General features: G+C 46.2%; 2 protein-coding genes across 4 annotated transcripts in view; both read right to left on the bottom strand.

Annotated features, from left to right (window-relative positions):
• The window catches only part of ccdc120a (coiled-coil domain containing 120a), a gene marked incomplete at its 3' end in the record, with an annotated part of 6357 nt that extends 2307 nt beyond the window's left edge, over positions 1-4050 (bottom strand). The window contains exons 1-5 of the mRNA XM_079742308.1: positions 3781-4050; positions 1643-1724; positions 1340-1461; positions 566-673; position 1 (exon numbers count right to left, since the gene is read on the bottom strand). The exon at position 1 is cut by the window's left edge and continues 81 nt beyond it. Of these exons, the coding sequence (XP_079598434.1) occupies position 1; positions 566-673; positions 1340-1461; positions 1643-1676 (265 nt within the window). The 5' untranslated portion in view covers positions 1677-1724; positions 3781-4050. The remainder of the gene's footprint in view (positions 2-565; positions 674-1339; positions 1462-1642; positions 1725-3780) is intronic.
• Positions 4051-4940: 890 nt separating this feature from the next.
• Positions 4941-15905, bottom strand: irak1 (interleukin-1 receptor-associated kinase 1). Of its 3 annotated transcripts, none has more exons than XM_079740719.1 (14): positions 14871-15905; positions 14295-14462; positions 14050-14163; positions 13874-13968; positions 13597-13767; positions 12249-12316; positions 10469-10574; positions 10092-10213; positions 9069-9276; positions 7842-7907; positions 7269-7377; positions 7009-7100; positions 5776-6664; positions 4941-5173 (listed from the first exon to the last, which is right to left on the bottom strand). In XM_079740719.1, the coding sequence occupies exons 1-14, from the start codon at positions 14968-14970 to the stop codon at positions 5112-5114; spliced, it is 2370 nt and encodes a 789-aa protein (XP_079596845.1). In that variant the 5' UTR covers positions 14971-15905; the 3' UTR covers positions 4941-5111. The 3 variants fall into 3 exon arrangements, with proteins under 3 accessions (XP_079596845.1, XP_079596846.1, XP_079596847.1); XM_079740720.1 differs by having other exon boundaries at positions 13874-13965; XM_079740721.1 differs by lacking the exons at positions 13597-13767; positions 13874-13968; positions 14050-14163; positions 14295-14462; positions 14871-15905 and adding an exon at positions 12876-13579.
• Positions 15906-16244: the final 339 nt, after the last annotated feature.

Raw genomic sequence — 16244 nt, 5'->3', positions numbered from 1 at the left:
GCTGAACACAACACATGTCACTTCCTCTCGTACGCATGATGTCACTTCCTCTCGTATGCATGATGTCACTTCCTGTCATATGTGTTGTGAGCACCGTACTTGATTGTTACAAGACTAAACTGTTGCAAGCACCATACTTACATATTATACAACACTATACGATATTAAAAAGATTACGATTACATTTAGGGCATTTAGCAGACACTTTTATGCAAAGCGACATAAAATAACTGCATTTGTCCAAAGAAAGATTCAAATGTTGCAGTGATATTTAAACGATTTTAAAGCGTTGTAAGCATAATGCTTTTTCAGTTCAATTGTTTTTAAGGAGTCATTTTTTGCGTGATTGTTCTTCCCAACACAGCTCTGACCCGACCATGACCCCAACCTGCTAATTGGATAACCGCCTATTAGCAGTGGAGGGATGCCTGGTACATACAACACACATTGAACACTTTCACATATAAACCATTCGGGGTTAGATCATTCAGAGTTGGACCATCCAATGTTAGACCATTCGGGGTCAGGGCTAGACCATTCCATTGGCTTCATGTGTTTTGCCCACCTCTGGCCTGGCAGCCATCTTGTCATTGGGTAAACTAACGCTCCTCCTCGCTACGGGGGGTTCCTCCGGCTCCAGGGGGTAGTCGCTTGGTACCTTCCCCGTTAGCTCCTGACCAATCAAAACAAGGCAGCTTCGTTAGTGAGGCTGAGGAGAGCCTCGGTTTGATCTTCACGTCTAGCTTCTCTGACTACCTATTAGCCGGGTCACCTGTCACCAGTGGTGTAGTGTAGTTTAGTGTCGCTTAGTGTGCTCTGTCAGCAGTGGTGTAGTGTAGTTTAGTGTGTTATGTCAGCAGTAGTGTAGTTTAGTGTGTTATGTCAGCAGTAGTGAATTGTAGTTTAGTGTGTTCTGTCAGCAGTGGTGTAGTGTAGTTTAGTGTGTTCTGTCAGCAGTAGTGTAGTTTAGTGTGTTCAGTCAGCAGTAGTGAAGTATAGTTTAGTGTGTTCTGCCAGCATTGGTGTATTTTAGTGTATTGTAGTTGAGTGTGTTCTGTCAGCAGTGTTGTATTGTAGTGTGGAGAAGTGTAGTGTGTTCTGTCAGCAGTGGTGACAGAACACACTCTCTCTCTCTCTCTCTCTCTCTGTCTCTCTCTCTCTCTCTCTCTCAGTAGTGTAGTGCAGTTTTGTGTAGTGTAGTTTGTAGTTTAGTGTGTAGTGTAGTATAGTGTGTAGTTTCGTGTAGCGTGTAGTGTTGTGTAGTGTGTAGGGTAGTCTTGTGTGGTGTATTATTGCGTATTGTTGTGTATAGTTTTGTGTAGTGTGGTGTGTTACACACTGCTTCTTGCAGACAGAGGCTACGCAGCTCAGCCAATCGGTTGCTGAGCGCAACCTGTAGGCTCCGCCTCCTCTCCTGGAGGTCCATCATCCTCTTCCTGTTGTCCTGACAACTCAGAAGGTCTACACACACACACACACACACACAAACACACACACGCATGCAAGACAACACAAACATGCCCACATATTTGCACCGGTATTGTATGTTATTTCTTAAATATATGTGTATTTGGTTCTGACAGTTAATAATAATAATAATAATAATATATTTATTATGTTATTATGTATTAGTAGTTTTCACCTGGAACCGAAATGTGTCGAGTGCTGACCTCCATGGTGGTGATGTCACTTCCTGCTGCTCTCCAGAGTTTCACTCCCACATGCTGCAATACATAGATATACATATACATAGATCTACATATTCATAGATCTACATAGAAATACATAGATATACAAATACATAGATATACATATTCATAGATCTACATAGAAATACATAGGTATACATAGACATAGATGTACATATTCATAGATCTACATAGAAATACAGATATACATATACATAGACATATTCATAGATCTACATAGAAATACAGATATACATATACATAGATATAAATATTCATAGATCTCCACAGAAATACATAGATATAAATAGATAAACATATCTATGAAACCTTCAGAAGAAAGGTTCCATGTTCATATTCATCATGATAACATGTAGTCCTCGCGTGAGGCGGAGGGGAAAGTCACCAAAACCTTCAGTTTTGTTTCACCAGAACTAGGAAAGAACTTCCTGCCCCTTCTGAGTTATTTATAAACATGTTGAATGAAGAGGTGGGGGTGAGTGTGTACACAAGCACACACACAAACACACACACACACACACACACACACACACACACACACACACACACACACACACACGAGAGAGAGTGTCCAGGCAACACTACACCAGGCTCATACCCTGCTATACAGAAAGGTACAGACTCCTAGCTATAGAGAAAGGTACAGGCTCCTAGCTCTAGAGAAAGATACAGACTCCTAGCTATAGAGAAAGGTACAGACTCCTAAATTTAAAGAAAGGTACAGACTCATAGCTATAGGGAAAGGTACAGACTCCTAGCTATACAGAAAGGTACGGACTCATCGCTATAAAGAAAGGTACGGATCATCAGTAATGTAAAGGTTTGTTCCCATGGCGTTCTTGAGTAGAATTACGTTAACACATTGACTTAATGAAACGTTTGGACATTTAAATAACTCATCATCTAATTTAGAGATGCTTTATTAGCAGGAATGCTATTTGTAACAATGATGCCAAGCAATAGCATAAAATAATGTACACACAAAAAACACTGTTACTCCCTCTTTCTCCCACCCCTCTCTCCCTCTCTCTCCAATCTCCTCTCTTGCCCACCTCCATCCCTCAAAATGTAGGTCAACATACAGGGAGAGAGACAGTGAGAGAAAGAGAGAGAGAGAGAGATAGACAGAGAGAGAGAGACAGAGAGAGAGAGAGATTACCCGCATGGCAACAATTTCTTGGTGAAATTCTCAACATGATTGGCTCAGAGCTAGCTGCAGACAGCCAATCAGCTCACAGCCCTGAGGGGGAGCGAGATGCAGTGTATGTGTGTGTGTGTGTGTTTGTGTGTGTGTGTGTGTGTGTTTGTGTGTTAAAACAACACACGTCACATGACCAATATCCAGCAAATCAGGAGAAAATAATAATTTTGTATAAATTATTATATCGTTATTATATATGGTTGACTATATGAGAGTTAGCAGTTGCTTTTAGGAGCAGTATACAAAGCTATCTACGGTGAATTCTAATACATGTCATTAAGAATCAGGTAGGGGTTAGACAGTATAGAGACATGTCATTAAGGAGCAGGTAGGGGTTAGACAGTACACAGACAGGTCATTGAGGAGCAAGTAGGGGTTAGACACTACAGAGACAGGTAATTGAGGAGCAGGTAGGAGGGGATAGACAGTACAGAGACAGGTCAATGAGGAGCACCTTATACCGAAAGTATGTTGAATACTTGATACTGATTGGTCAATAACGTTCCTCTGTCTTTTAACGGTTCTGAATCACTGCCCTCAGAATCCAACGTCTTCAATAACGCTCAAATCACTTTGGAATAATATTTGATTCCAGATGATTTAACCATTCAAAGCCCCATAACATTACAGATGGAGAATCACACATTTCTAACCATTTTTGTAAGCGGTTAGAAATACAGAATGAATCTCATAAAACTGTCATCAGCCTGGGCTGCAGGAAACTTTTAGAATTCAACACGCAATGCCACACATCTCACTGCAGCATGGGTGTGTGTGTGTGTGTGTGTGTGTGTGTGTGTGTGTGTGTGTGTGTGTGTGTGTGTGTGTGTGTGTGTGTGTGTGTGGGTGTGTGGGTGTGTGTGTGTGTACCTTTGGTCTCCTCCCGCCGGTCCAAAGCCCATCACAGACCCACGTGCTCAGCGTCGGGCGGAATCAATAAATCCGAGTTATCGACCATTGTTGATTAATTGATCCGTTCTTCCATCGATGGTTCTTCGCGCGGTGTCTCAGGAGCTCCACGTGGATGTGGTCGGCATCAGGACACCCGGTATCCCCGGTACTGGTACCGGTCCTGCTACTGGGAGCGTCCCCGTCTCCACGAGACCCCTCCGTGGCTTCCCCTGCGCCTCGCGCGCTGGGAACAGCCTGTGTCGAAACAAACCAATCAACCAATCAGCGTTCGAGGAAGCAAAGGAAACGCTGCTTTGTTTCTTCTTTCGTCACAAACATTCCATCTCCATCGCCTTCCTTCCGGCCAGACTCGACGCTGCTGACACGTGAAGTTCACTAACATACTAAACGAGAAGCGGGCGGTTTCCATGCCAACACGCTACTTTCCATGCAGGATCTAATTGCACATGACATCATGCCGGAGTAAACATTAGTGACCTCATACATTAACGGTGAGGTTTTAGTCTGTTAAAAATTATGACGTTTTACATGTGGTTCGCACTACCTCTCTGGGGTTAGTCCTACCTTCCTAGATCACAGGGGTGTGGCCCTGTGGTCTAGAAATACCAACTGTGTTCTAGATACTATCAACCCCTATCCCTGTGTTCTAGATACTACTAACCCCTCACCCTGTGTTCTAGATACTACTAACCCCTAACTCTGTATTCTAGATAATACATATCCCTAACCCTGTGTTCTAGATACTACTAACCCCCAAATATTTGTTATAGAAACTAACCACTAATCCTGTGTTCTAGATGCTAACTCCTTAGCCTGTGTTCTAGATACTTCTAAACCTTAACCCTGTGTTCTAGATACTAACCTCTACCGTGTGGTCTAGATATTACTAACCCCTAATCCTGTGTTCTAGATACTACAAACTCTGAACTATATGTTCTAGATATACTAAACCCTTGCCCTGTGTTCTAGATACTACAAACCCCTAACCCTTTTTTCTATTTATACTAAACCCTAGCTGTGTTGTTACGATGCAAACGTAATGGTTACCCGATGATGCTCACATAATACAGTCACGTTGGGATAATAACATTATGAGGCTTTAAAGCAAAAGGGATTTATTTGGGATTCGAACAGTTTAACTCACATGGGAAGGGTGGTAAAAGTGAATATTTTATTATGGCAACAAGATTTCACTTAGGTTGGCCTATTGGCTGGAAGAGATACATTGCTGGGATGAACATGATGATGATACATAGACGGACTAACAGAACAGTCAGTCAGACAGACGGTCAATTCAAGAAATCGAGTTCGTCACTTTCCTCTGGTCCGCTCCGTCCAGCATGCTCTTCATCTGACAACAGGAAGCAACAGAAGATCAGCCTCACATAAACACACATACACACACACACACATACACACACACAAACACACACACAAACACACACAGCTACATATAGACACACACACACACACACACACACTTACATATACACACACACACACCTACATATACAAACACACACACACACACACACACACACACACACACAGCTACATATAGACACACACACACACACTTACATATACACACACACACCTACATATAGACACACACACACACACACACACACACACCTACATATAGACACACACACACACTTACATATACACACACACACACAAACATATATAGACACGCAGACACACCTACATATATACAGACACACCTACATATATACAGACACACACCTACATATACACACACACTCAAACACACACCTACATAAACACACACTCACACACACACACACCTACATATACAGAAACACACATTCGCAAAATTCACTTTGAGATAAAACCCTTAAAAACAGATAAAAACAGTTCAACAGCTTTAGACAGCTGATATAGCCTCCACATCATGTGGAGACGCCATAAAGCCTCGTCATGCTCTACCTGTCGGGAGGGTCGGGGAGGAGGGAGGACGCGAGGAGGGGAGGAAGGAGCCAGGGGAAAGTCCCTGGGTAGAGGCGGTGGGCCTCCTCTCCCCGCACGGAGAAGAACTACTGCTGGACCCCTGGGCCCCAGGGGGGGGGCGGGGGACACCAGACTGGGACACACAGGACTGGTAGAGTCCAGGCTGGGACACACCAGACTGGTAGAGTCCAGGCTGGGACACACCAGACTGGTAGAGTCCAGGCTGGGAGACACCAGACTGGTAGAGTCCAGGCTGGGAGACACCAGACTGGGAGACACCAGACTGGTAGAGTCCAGGCTGGGAGACACCAGACTGGTAGAGTCCAGGCTGGGAGACACCAGACTGGGAGACACCAGACTGGTAGAGTCCAGGCTGGGAGACACCAGACTGGTAGAGCCCAGGCTGGGAGACACCAGACTGGTAGAGTCCAGGCTGGGAGACACCAGACTGGGAGACACCAGACTGGTAGAGCCCAGGCTGGGAGACACCAGACTGGGAGACACCAGACTGGTAGAGTCCAGGCTGGGAGACTCCCGGGGGGAGACGGGGGGAGGAGAGGCAGACGCTCTCATCACTCTCACAGGGCTCGGACAGGGAGGAGGTGTTAAGGGAGGAGGAGGTGAGGGAGGAGGAGGTGAGGGAGGAGGAGGTGACAGAGGAGGAGGAGGTGAGGGAGGAGGGGGAGGGGGAGGAGTGTTCCAGTGTTCCCAGTTGAGCCATATCCCGGACAAGAGCACCCAGTCTGACCTCTGCCTGTAAGGGGGCGGGGGGAGGAAGGGGGAGGTGGGGGGAGGAAGGGAGGAGGGAGGAGGGAGGGCTAGTGCTGCTCCTCAGAAGGGTGAGGAGGTCCTGGAGTTCATCAGACACCTGAGAGGAGCAGAGGAGAGAAGAGGAGGAGAGAGGAGAGAGGAGGAGAGAGGAGGAGAGGATGAGAGAGGAGAGAGGAGGAGAGAGGAGGAGAGAGGAGGAGAGAGGAGGAGAGGAGGAGGAGAGAGGAGAGAGGAGGAGAGAGGAGGAGAGAGGAGGGAGGAGGAGGAGAGAGGAGAGAGGAGGAGAGGATGAGAGAGGAGAGAGGAGGAGAGAGGAGGAGGAGAGAGGAGGAGAGGAGGAGAGATTGTGACATTCCCCTCATACATGACCCCCCCCCTCCTCTCCCGACACACACACACACACACACACACACACACACACACACACACACACACGCCTACCTCCGTCATGGCTGGTCTTTTCTTCCTGTTTTTATGCAGACATCTACAGGCCAGAGCAGAAACATCCATAGAGCCTGTGACGCCTGTGACCCCTAGAGTTAATAACAGGTATTACACCTAGAGTTAATAACAGGTATTACACCTAGAGTTAATAACAGGTATTACACCTAGCGGTATTAACAGATATTACACTTAGAGGTATTAAGCTAGAGTTCTTAACAGGTATTCCTCTATCTATGGTTGTTAAGGGGCGGGGCTACCTGGGTTGGAGGGCTGTTGGGGGAGGAGCCGGGGGTCCAGGTGGGAGAGTTGGGAGGGGCCGCTCTGTGACAGACCGGGGCTCTCCAGCAGCTCATCCAGCAGGTCCTTCTGTGGTTGGACCAGACATGTGCTACTCAGAAATAACAGTGTGTGGCTGAATGTGTGAACAGCAGGGGCCCACTGAGAGCAGTGTGCCCTACAGCTCCTGAACCAGCGACACTCAACTCATGAGCACTGCTGTCCAGTGCATCCGCTACTGCTAAAGAACCCAAAGAACCCGGTACTGCACCACCTGGTACTGCTCCGCCTGGTACTGCTCCGCCTGGTACTGCTCCGCCTGGTACTGCTACGCCTGGTACTGCTACGCCTGGTACTGCTACACCTGGTACTGCTACACCTGGTACTGCTACACCTGGTACCGCTACACCTGGTACTGCTACACCTGGTACCTGCGTGTGCGTGTGTGCGTGCGTGCGTGCGTGCGTGCGTGCGTGCGTGCGTGCGTGCGTGCGTGCGTGTGTGCGTGTGTGTGTGTGCGTGTGTGTGTGCGTGCGTGCGTGCGTTTCTCTCACCAGGTAGAGAGTTCGAGACCCCTCCGTCTCCACAGCTCTACGGCCAGTCAGCACCTCCAGCAATACCTGATGGACAGGCAGACAGACAGACAGACAGACAGACAGACAGACAGACAGACAGACAGACAGGTGACAGACAGGCAGACAGGTACTGTATTACCTAACCGGAATGTATGAAGTATTGTAGGGTGTAAGGTATATAACAGAGGGTATCAAGGTGTATAAAGGTGTAGCAGGGTGTAGGGTAAGGTGGTGTATAAAGGTGTAGCAGGGTGTAGGGTAAGGTGGTGTATAAAGGTGTAGCAGGGTGTAGGGTAAGGTGGTGTATAAAGGTGTAGCAGGGTGTAGGGTAAGGTGGTGTATAAAGGTGTAGCAGGGTGTAGGGTAAGGTGGTGTATAAAGGTGTAGCAGGGTGTAGGGTAAGGTGGTGTATAAAGGTGTAGCAGGGTGTAGGGTAAGGTGGTGTATAAAGGTGTAGCAGGGTGTAGGGTAAGGTGGTGTATAAAGGTGTAGCAGGGTGTAGGGTAAGGTGGTGTATAAAGGTGTAGCAGGGTGTAGGGTAAGGTGGTGTATAAAGGTGTAGCAGGGTGTAGGGTAAGGTGGTGTATAAAGGTGTAGCAGGGTGTAGGGTAAGGTGGTGTATAAAGGTGTAGCAGGGTGTAGGGTAAGGTGGTGTATAAAGGTGTAGCAGGGTGTAGGGTAAGGTGGTGTATAAAGCATTCCGGGGGCATGCTCCCCCGGAAGAAAATTTGGTACCTTTTAACCTGGAATGCATCAATCTGGTGCACTTTGAGAGGAAAATTAAGACTTGTGTGACTGTGTGCTATTTTCTGGAATAATGTGGAGACACTGGGTCACATAACATGGAAGCTATTGAAGAATAAGTTAATAAGAGTAAGTCCATCCAAAGAGCACATTCTCTCTTGTTATGCAGGAAAACCGCCAATCTGGCAACCCCGCTGTCAGCGTAGAGCCGAGCAAGTTTAAAAATATTTTCTAGACAAGGCTATATTTCCACCTTTTAATGCCGCTGTTGATTTATTTTTTAAACAATTGTTTGTATTGTTTTTTTAAATATCTGTATTCACTGCATGATCATATCACTGTATATTTTTACCGCCATGCGAGCCGCAAATAGAGGCTTGGCGAGCCGCATGTGGCTTGCGAGCCGCGCAATGAGTAATGCTGGTGTAGGGTAAGGTGGTGTATAAAGGTGCAGTCTCTCACCACTCCGAAGCTGTAGACGTCCAGGCCGGGGGTCCGGCGGCCGTCCTGCAGGTAGACCTGGGGCAGGTATGCCTGGGCCTCCCTGAGGACGGAGGTCCTCCCCACACTGCTGGTCCGGACCCCCGCGCCCACACTCCGCGGGCTGAAGACCCCCAGCCCGAAGTCCACCAGCTTAGGGGCCAGATGACGGTCCAACAGGATGTTGGAGCTGGGAGACAGACAGACAGGTAGGTCAACAGGGAGAGACAGACAGACCTGTTTATCTCCCCTGTTTATCTCCCAGCTCCGACATCCTGTTGGAGCTGGGAGACAGGGAGATAAACAGGTAGAGACAGATAGACAGGTAGGTCAACAGGGAGAGACAGACAGGTAGAGACAGACCGACCTGCAGACAAACAGGGAGACAGACAGGTGGAGACAGGGAGACTGGCAGGCAAACAGGTAGGCATACAGGGAGAGACAGACAGGTAGAGAGACAGGTGGAGACAGAGAGACAGGTAGGTCAACAGGGAGTGACAGACAGGTAGAGACAGACCGACCTGCAGACAAACAGGGAGACAGACAGGTAGAGACAGGGAGACTGGCAGGCAAACAGGTAGGCATATAGGGAGAGACAGACAGGTAGAGCCAGCCAGGTAGGGAGACAAACAGGCAGGGAGACAGACAGGTACGGAGACAGACGTCTGACAGTTGGAGACAGAGAGACAGGTGGGTCAACAGGAAGAGACAGGCAGGTAGAGAAAGACAGACCTGCAGACAAACAGGGAGACAGACAGGGAGACAGACAGGTAGAGACAGGGAGACCGGCAGGCAAACAGGTAGGCATACAGGGAGAGAGAGACAGGTAGAGCCAGCCAGGTAGGGAGACAAACAGGCAGGGAGACAAACAGGCAGGGAGACAGACAGGTAGGGAGACAGACGTCTGACAGACTGGTAGAATGACAAACCAACAGACAGACAGACAGACAGACAGACAGACAGACAGACAGACAGACAGTCAGACAGACAGACAGACAGACAGACCTCCTGACGTCTCCGTGGATGAGGGGGAGGAGAGGTGGAGGGGGGAGGTGGAGGTACTGTAGAGCTCTGGACGCTCCTGCTGCTACACCCACCCTCTGCTCCCAGGACAGAGCACCACCCACCTACACCGACACACACACACACACACATTATACACACATTGTACACACTTAAGGGCTGATTATGGTCCCACGTTCACGCAACGCAACGACCACACAGACGCTTGGACGCAGTCCTGGACCTTTATGGTTCTGCATCGGGTTTTAGTGAGCGGACCAATCACAGCCCTTGCTGCTGGGTCGCCTCAACGGAAGGGTACAACACACACACATACACACACACACACACACACACACACACACACACACAGTCCGTACCAGCTGGCTCTGCAGAGAGCCATTGCTCATGAACCTGGAGAGCAGACAGAAGCTGTCCTCCGCCACACTGAACCCCACCAGCTCCATCAGGTTGGGGTGTCTGTACCTGCACACACACACACACACACACAGGATATCAGCACACACACACACACACTCAGGATATCAGCACACACACACACACAGGATATCAGCACACACACACACACACACACAGGATATCAGCACACACACACACACACACAGGATATCAGCACACACACACACACACAGGACATCAGCACACACACACACACACAGGATATCAGCCCACACACACACACAGGATATCAGCACACACACACACACACACACACACAGGACATCAGCACACACACACACACACACACATACAGGAAATCAGCACACACACACACACACACACACACAGGATATCAGCACACACACACACACAGGATATCAGCACACACACACACACACACACACACACTACTACTACTACTAGTTGTCCATCGAGTCCGATGATGACGTCCATCTTTGTCTTTTACCTGCCATCAGGTGTTGCGGTCAGCAGCCACATTCCCCAGGTCTCCAGGTTTGATTTTGCACTTTTTAAGCGCCACTTTCATCTGGTCTTTAAAGCGTTTCTTCGGACCTCCAGCAGAGCGCTGACCTTGGTGTAGCTGGCCATATAACACTCTGCGGGGCAGACGGTTGTAGGGCATCCTTGTGACATGCCCCAGCCAACGCAGTTGGTGCCGAGTGATTGTGGCCTCAATACTTTTGCAGCCTGTCCTCTCAAGGATCTCAGTGTGCGGCACTCGGTCACGCCAAGTGATTCCTAGGATGCGCTGCAGACAGCGGATGTTAAACTGTTCCAGGGACTTGATGTGGCGGCTGTAAGTAACCCAGGCTTCACAGCTGTAGAGGAGGGTGGTGATGCAGATTGCTTGGTAGACACTGATTTTTGTGTTTAAATTAAGGTTCTTGTTCTGAAAAACCCGGCGCCTGAGTCTCACATAGGCAGCTGATGCTTGATTTAATCTGCTTTGGACCTCACTGTCAATGCTCTTGTCTTCAGATATAATGCTTACCAGGTATCTGAAAGATGGAACAACTATTTTTCCCCTGCTACAGTGAAGACGGGGGGTGTGGGTGGGATGTTGGTACTCCATTGGCAGATTTCCTCTGTTTTGGCTGTGTTGATGGTCAACCCCATCCTGCTGTATGGCCTAACTGCTGCATCTAGAACAGACTGGAGGCCTTGTGGAGAGTGAGATACAAGAGCACAATCATCTGCATACTGCATCTCAAGTATCCTTACTCTATGCAGTTTGGTTTTTGCCTGCAGCCTCCTGATGTTGAAGAGGTTACCATCCAGCCTATACTCTACTGTCACCCCACTGTTTTCTTCAATCCCCTTGTGGAGAAGCTGGGTGAGGCATAAGAGGAAGCTGTTAAAAAGCATTGGTGCCAATACACACCCTTGTCCTACCCCTGTGCGCACTGGGAAAGGGCTAGACTCTTGACCTCTTACGGACATCCTAGCATCCTATAAAATTGACGGAGGATGTTGATGAACTTGGTGGGGCAACCAATCCGCGTTAGGACATCCCACAAGAGATCTCTCTTCACAGTGTTGAAGGCTTTGGAGAGGTCGACAAAAACCATAAACAGGTCTTTATGTTGCTCCCTGCACTTTTCTTGGAGTTGCCGAGTTGTGAAGACCACACACACAAACACACACACAGACTGACAGCCAGCAGGCAGACAGACTTACTTAGAAAGTTTCTCCACCTCTGTTTGAAAAGTCTCCTTCAACAGAGACCAGTCCAGCAAAATAGAGTCCTGAAAATACATGAATAAATATATAGGATAGACATATACTATGGGAGTATATCATACACACACATAGATATATATACATATATATATGTATATATATATATGCCATATGTATATACATATATATGTGTATATATATATATATGCCATATATATATAAAAAAAAATATATGCACACATATATGTACATATATACATACATTCATACACACATATTATATTATATACTTATTATACTCATAGAATAATACCTGTCTGAGGCGATTTACAGTGTACTGTATAGTATGTAGTATAGCACATAGTATTGGTACAGTACTACAGTAGTAGTTTAGTACTATAAAGTGGTATAGTACTGTATAGTACTACAGTAGTAGTATAGCACTATATACTGGTATAGTGCTGTATAGTACTACAGTATTAGTACGTTACTACAGTTTTAGTATAGTACTACATTATTATTACCTGCAGGACCTTCACAGCATACTCGTTGCCCCACTTGCTGGCCTGGTAACACTGTAGTAGTGTAGTACTACAGTATTAGTATAGTTTAGTAGTATAGTACCTGTCTGAGGACCTTCACAGCATACTCGTTGCCCCCCATGCTGGCCTGGTAACACTGTAGTAGTGTAGTACTACAGTATTAGTATAGTTTAGTAGTATAGTACCTGTCTGAGGACCTTCACAGCATACTCGCTGCCCCCCATGCTGGCCTGGTAACACTGTAGTAGTGTAGTACTACAGTATTAGTATAGTTTAGTAGTATAGTACCTGTCTGAGGACCTTCACAGCATACTCGTTGCCCCCCATGCTTGCCTGGTAACACTGTAGTAGTGTAGTACTACAGTATTAGTATAGTTTAGTAGTATAGTACCTGTCTGAGGACCTTCACAGCATACTCGTTGCCCCCCATGCTGGCCTGGTAACACTGTAGTAGTGTAGTACTACAGTATTAGTATAGTTTAGTAGTATAGTACCTGTCTGAGGACCTTCACAGCATACTCATTGCCCCCCATGCTGGCCTGGTAACACTGTAGTAGTGTAGTACTACAGTATTAGTATAGTTTAGTAGTATAGTACCTGTCTGAGGACCTTCACAGCATACTCGCTGCCCCCCATGCTGGCCTGGTAACACTGTAGTAGTGTAGTACTACAGTATTAGTATAGTTTAGTAGTATAGTACCTGTCTGAGGACCTTCACAGCATACTCGTTGCCCCCCATGCTGGCCTAGTAACACTGTAGTAGTGTAGTACTACAATATTAGTATAGTTTAGTAGTATAGTACCTGTCTGAGGACCTTCACAGCATACTCGTTGCCCCCCATGCTGGCCTGGTAAACACTCCCGAAGCCCCCCTCCCCCACCAGCCTCGAGGGGGAGAAACCATCGGTTCCTGTCTCCACCTCGTCATGTGACCAGCACATCCCCCCCGCTCCACCGACAGACCCAGCTGGAACCTAAAGACACCATCATCATCATCATCATCACCGCTATCATCATCATCGTCATCACCACTATCATCCTCACTATCATCATCATCAACATCATCCTCATCATCATCACCTTCATCAGTTTGGGGGGCTGTGTTCGAGACTGCAGGCTGCTTGGGGGCGGTCCTGGTTTAGGCAGCATTCTGGTTCCTCCCATCACCTCACCTGCTGAGCACCAAACCCTCCTTAAAGTACTCAACCTAGTGTGTGTGTGTGTGTGTGTGTGTGTGTGTGTGTGTGTGTGTGTACCTCTGACTAGGGCCTTGGTGGGTAGTAAACAGGTGACCAGGAGAGGTTTGGGGGCGGAGTATGACTGAGAATGACTGGAATGTGGGTGGAGCCTGGAGACAGACTCAGCTCTCCCTGAAAGAAAACAGGATGTAAAATCCAATGTGATCTTTAGTTCAGCTTTTCTATGCTTGTGTATACAAACATATATATATATATACATATATATATATACACACACACATATAGATATATGAGGAACTCACTGGTCAGAATGACGTCTCTGGCTCTAAGAAGCTGCTGTCTCTCCAATAAGCCAATCAGCTCCCCCACCTGGCCATTTCTGTTTGCCCATTGGTTCATCACATAGTCGGTCCGCCTCTCCCTCCTCTCAGCCAATCGCACGTCGGTCTGATCACTTAGAATCTCTGAGGCTTGTTGGAAAAGAAAATCACATGACGAGATCTAAAAAAAAACATCACTAGTAGAGAACTACAAAAACGTCACAAAGCAAGAACTACAAAAACATCACTAGTAGAGAACTACATAAACTTCACATAACGATAACTAGAAAAACATCATTAGTAGAGAACTACAAAAACATCACATAACAAGAACTAGAAAAACATCACATAACGAGTACTACAAAAACATCACTAGTAGAGAACTACATAAACGTCACATATCAAAAACTAGAAAAACATCCCTAGCAGAGAATTAGAAGAACAACACATATCGAGAACTACAAAAACATCACATAACGAGAACTACAAAAACATCACATAACGAGAACTACAAAAAACGTATAAATATATAATTATAAATGAATATCTTGATCTTACCGAAGCGGACCCACTGCGTCTCAGAGAGTCCATCCATCAGCCGGCAGAACTCAAACCAGACCGCAGGGGGCAGCTCGTACAAATACTCACTGGTAGACATGTGAGCTAGTACAAATACTCACTGCTAGACATGTGAGCTAGTATAAATACTCCCTGCTAGACATGTGAACTAGTACAAATACTCACTTCTAAACATGTGAGCTAATATAAATACTCACTGCTAGACATGTGAACTAGCAGAAATACTCACTGCTTGACATGTGAGCTAGTATAAATACTCACTGCTAGACATTTTTAGTAGCTACTAATACTCACTACTAAACATTTTTACAAAGATTAATCTGAGTATTTAAGGTTGTAGACACTTTCTGAAATGTCTTTTATCTTCTATCCTAGGAGTACAAGGATAAATCACTTGTGTAATAAGATAATCACCACAAAGAGACGACTTATTGATCTGACTTTGTTAAGACTGTTGGATTAGTCTGAGATAAGAGAAACTTTTCAGACTGTTGTATTAGTCTGAAAAAAATAGTTAAATTGTTCAGACTGTTGGATTAGTCTGAACTGAGATAAGAGTTAAACTGTTCAGACTGTTGGAATAGTCTGAATTGAGATAAGAGTTAAACTGTTCAGACTGTTGGAAAAGTCTGAACTGAGATAAGAGTTAAACCTTTCAGACCATTGAAATAGTCTGAACTGACATAAGATTTAAACTGTTAGCATCATATATAAACGATTTATATATTTTATAATATATATATATGTTGACATTTGTTATATATTACATATATTAGGAGTAAAGAGGATAACTTCTTAACTTTCTCATTACTTCTTCTTTCTACACACGGTTGAAAACACGTCCCTTTCCGGTCTGGGTTTTCACAATGAAAGCCCCACGAATGAAGAAAAGAAACAAACAAAAAAACAAGACCAACTAGTCACTTATTTGTAATGTCTATGTTAAGCTATGGAACCACATATGCAGCATATCTGCCAGTGTATGCATCATCTGTTGGAAACGGGACAAGACTTTGTTATCGGAACGGTTCTGGTTTCCGTTTGTAGTCAGGGTAGTATTGACCAATCAGGTGTGAGCGGGTTTGGTGCATGCCGGTAAACAGTCCGTGTGGAGAGCAACTACCCCGGAACCTTTTATTTCTCTTTAAAGAGATGAGCCGAAATATGGTCAGGAGGACGCCTAGAAAACATCTGGATGTTCGTGTGTTCAGACGTCCAACGATGGCCGATGGGTTCTGGGGTTATTGCTCTCCACGCGGACTATTTACCTGCCTTTACCCGCTCACACCTGATTGGTCAATAGAGCGCTACAGTGGGGTTCTGGGAGTGAAAATCCCCTTCATATTCTGCATA

The sequence above is a fragment of the Pollachius pollachius genome, assembly GCF_949987615.1.
Source record: "Pollachius pollachius genome assembly, chromosome: 8".
Taxonomy (NCBI): Eukaryota; Metazoa; Chordata; class Actinopteri; order Gadiformes; family Gadidae; genus Pollachius; species Pollachius pollachius.
This window is presented reverse-complemented; position numbering and strand designations above follow the sequence as displayed.

Excerpts from the sequence above, each read along its gene's own strand:
- irak1 (XM_079740719.1), bottom strand. The coding sequence starts at position 14,970 with ATGTCTACCAGTGAGTATTTGTACGAGCTGCCCCCTGCGGTCTGGTTT. Across the intron at positions 14,164-14,294 it reads CAGAGACGTCATTCTGACCA|GGAGAGCTGAGTCTGTCTCC; the intron begins GTGAGTTCCTCA and ends GTTTTCTTTCAG. Across the intron at positions 10,214-10,468 it reads GCTCTCTGCAGAGCCAGCTG|GTGGGTGGTGCTCTGTCCTG; the intron begins GTACGGACTGTG and ends GTGTCGGTGTAG.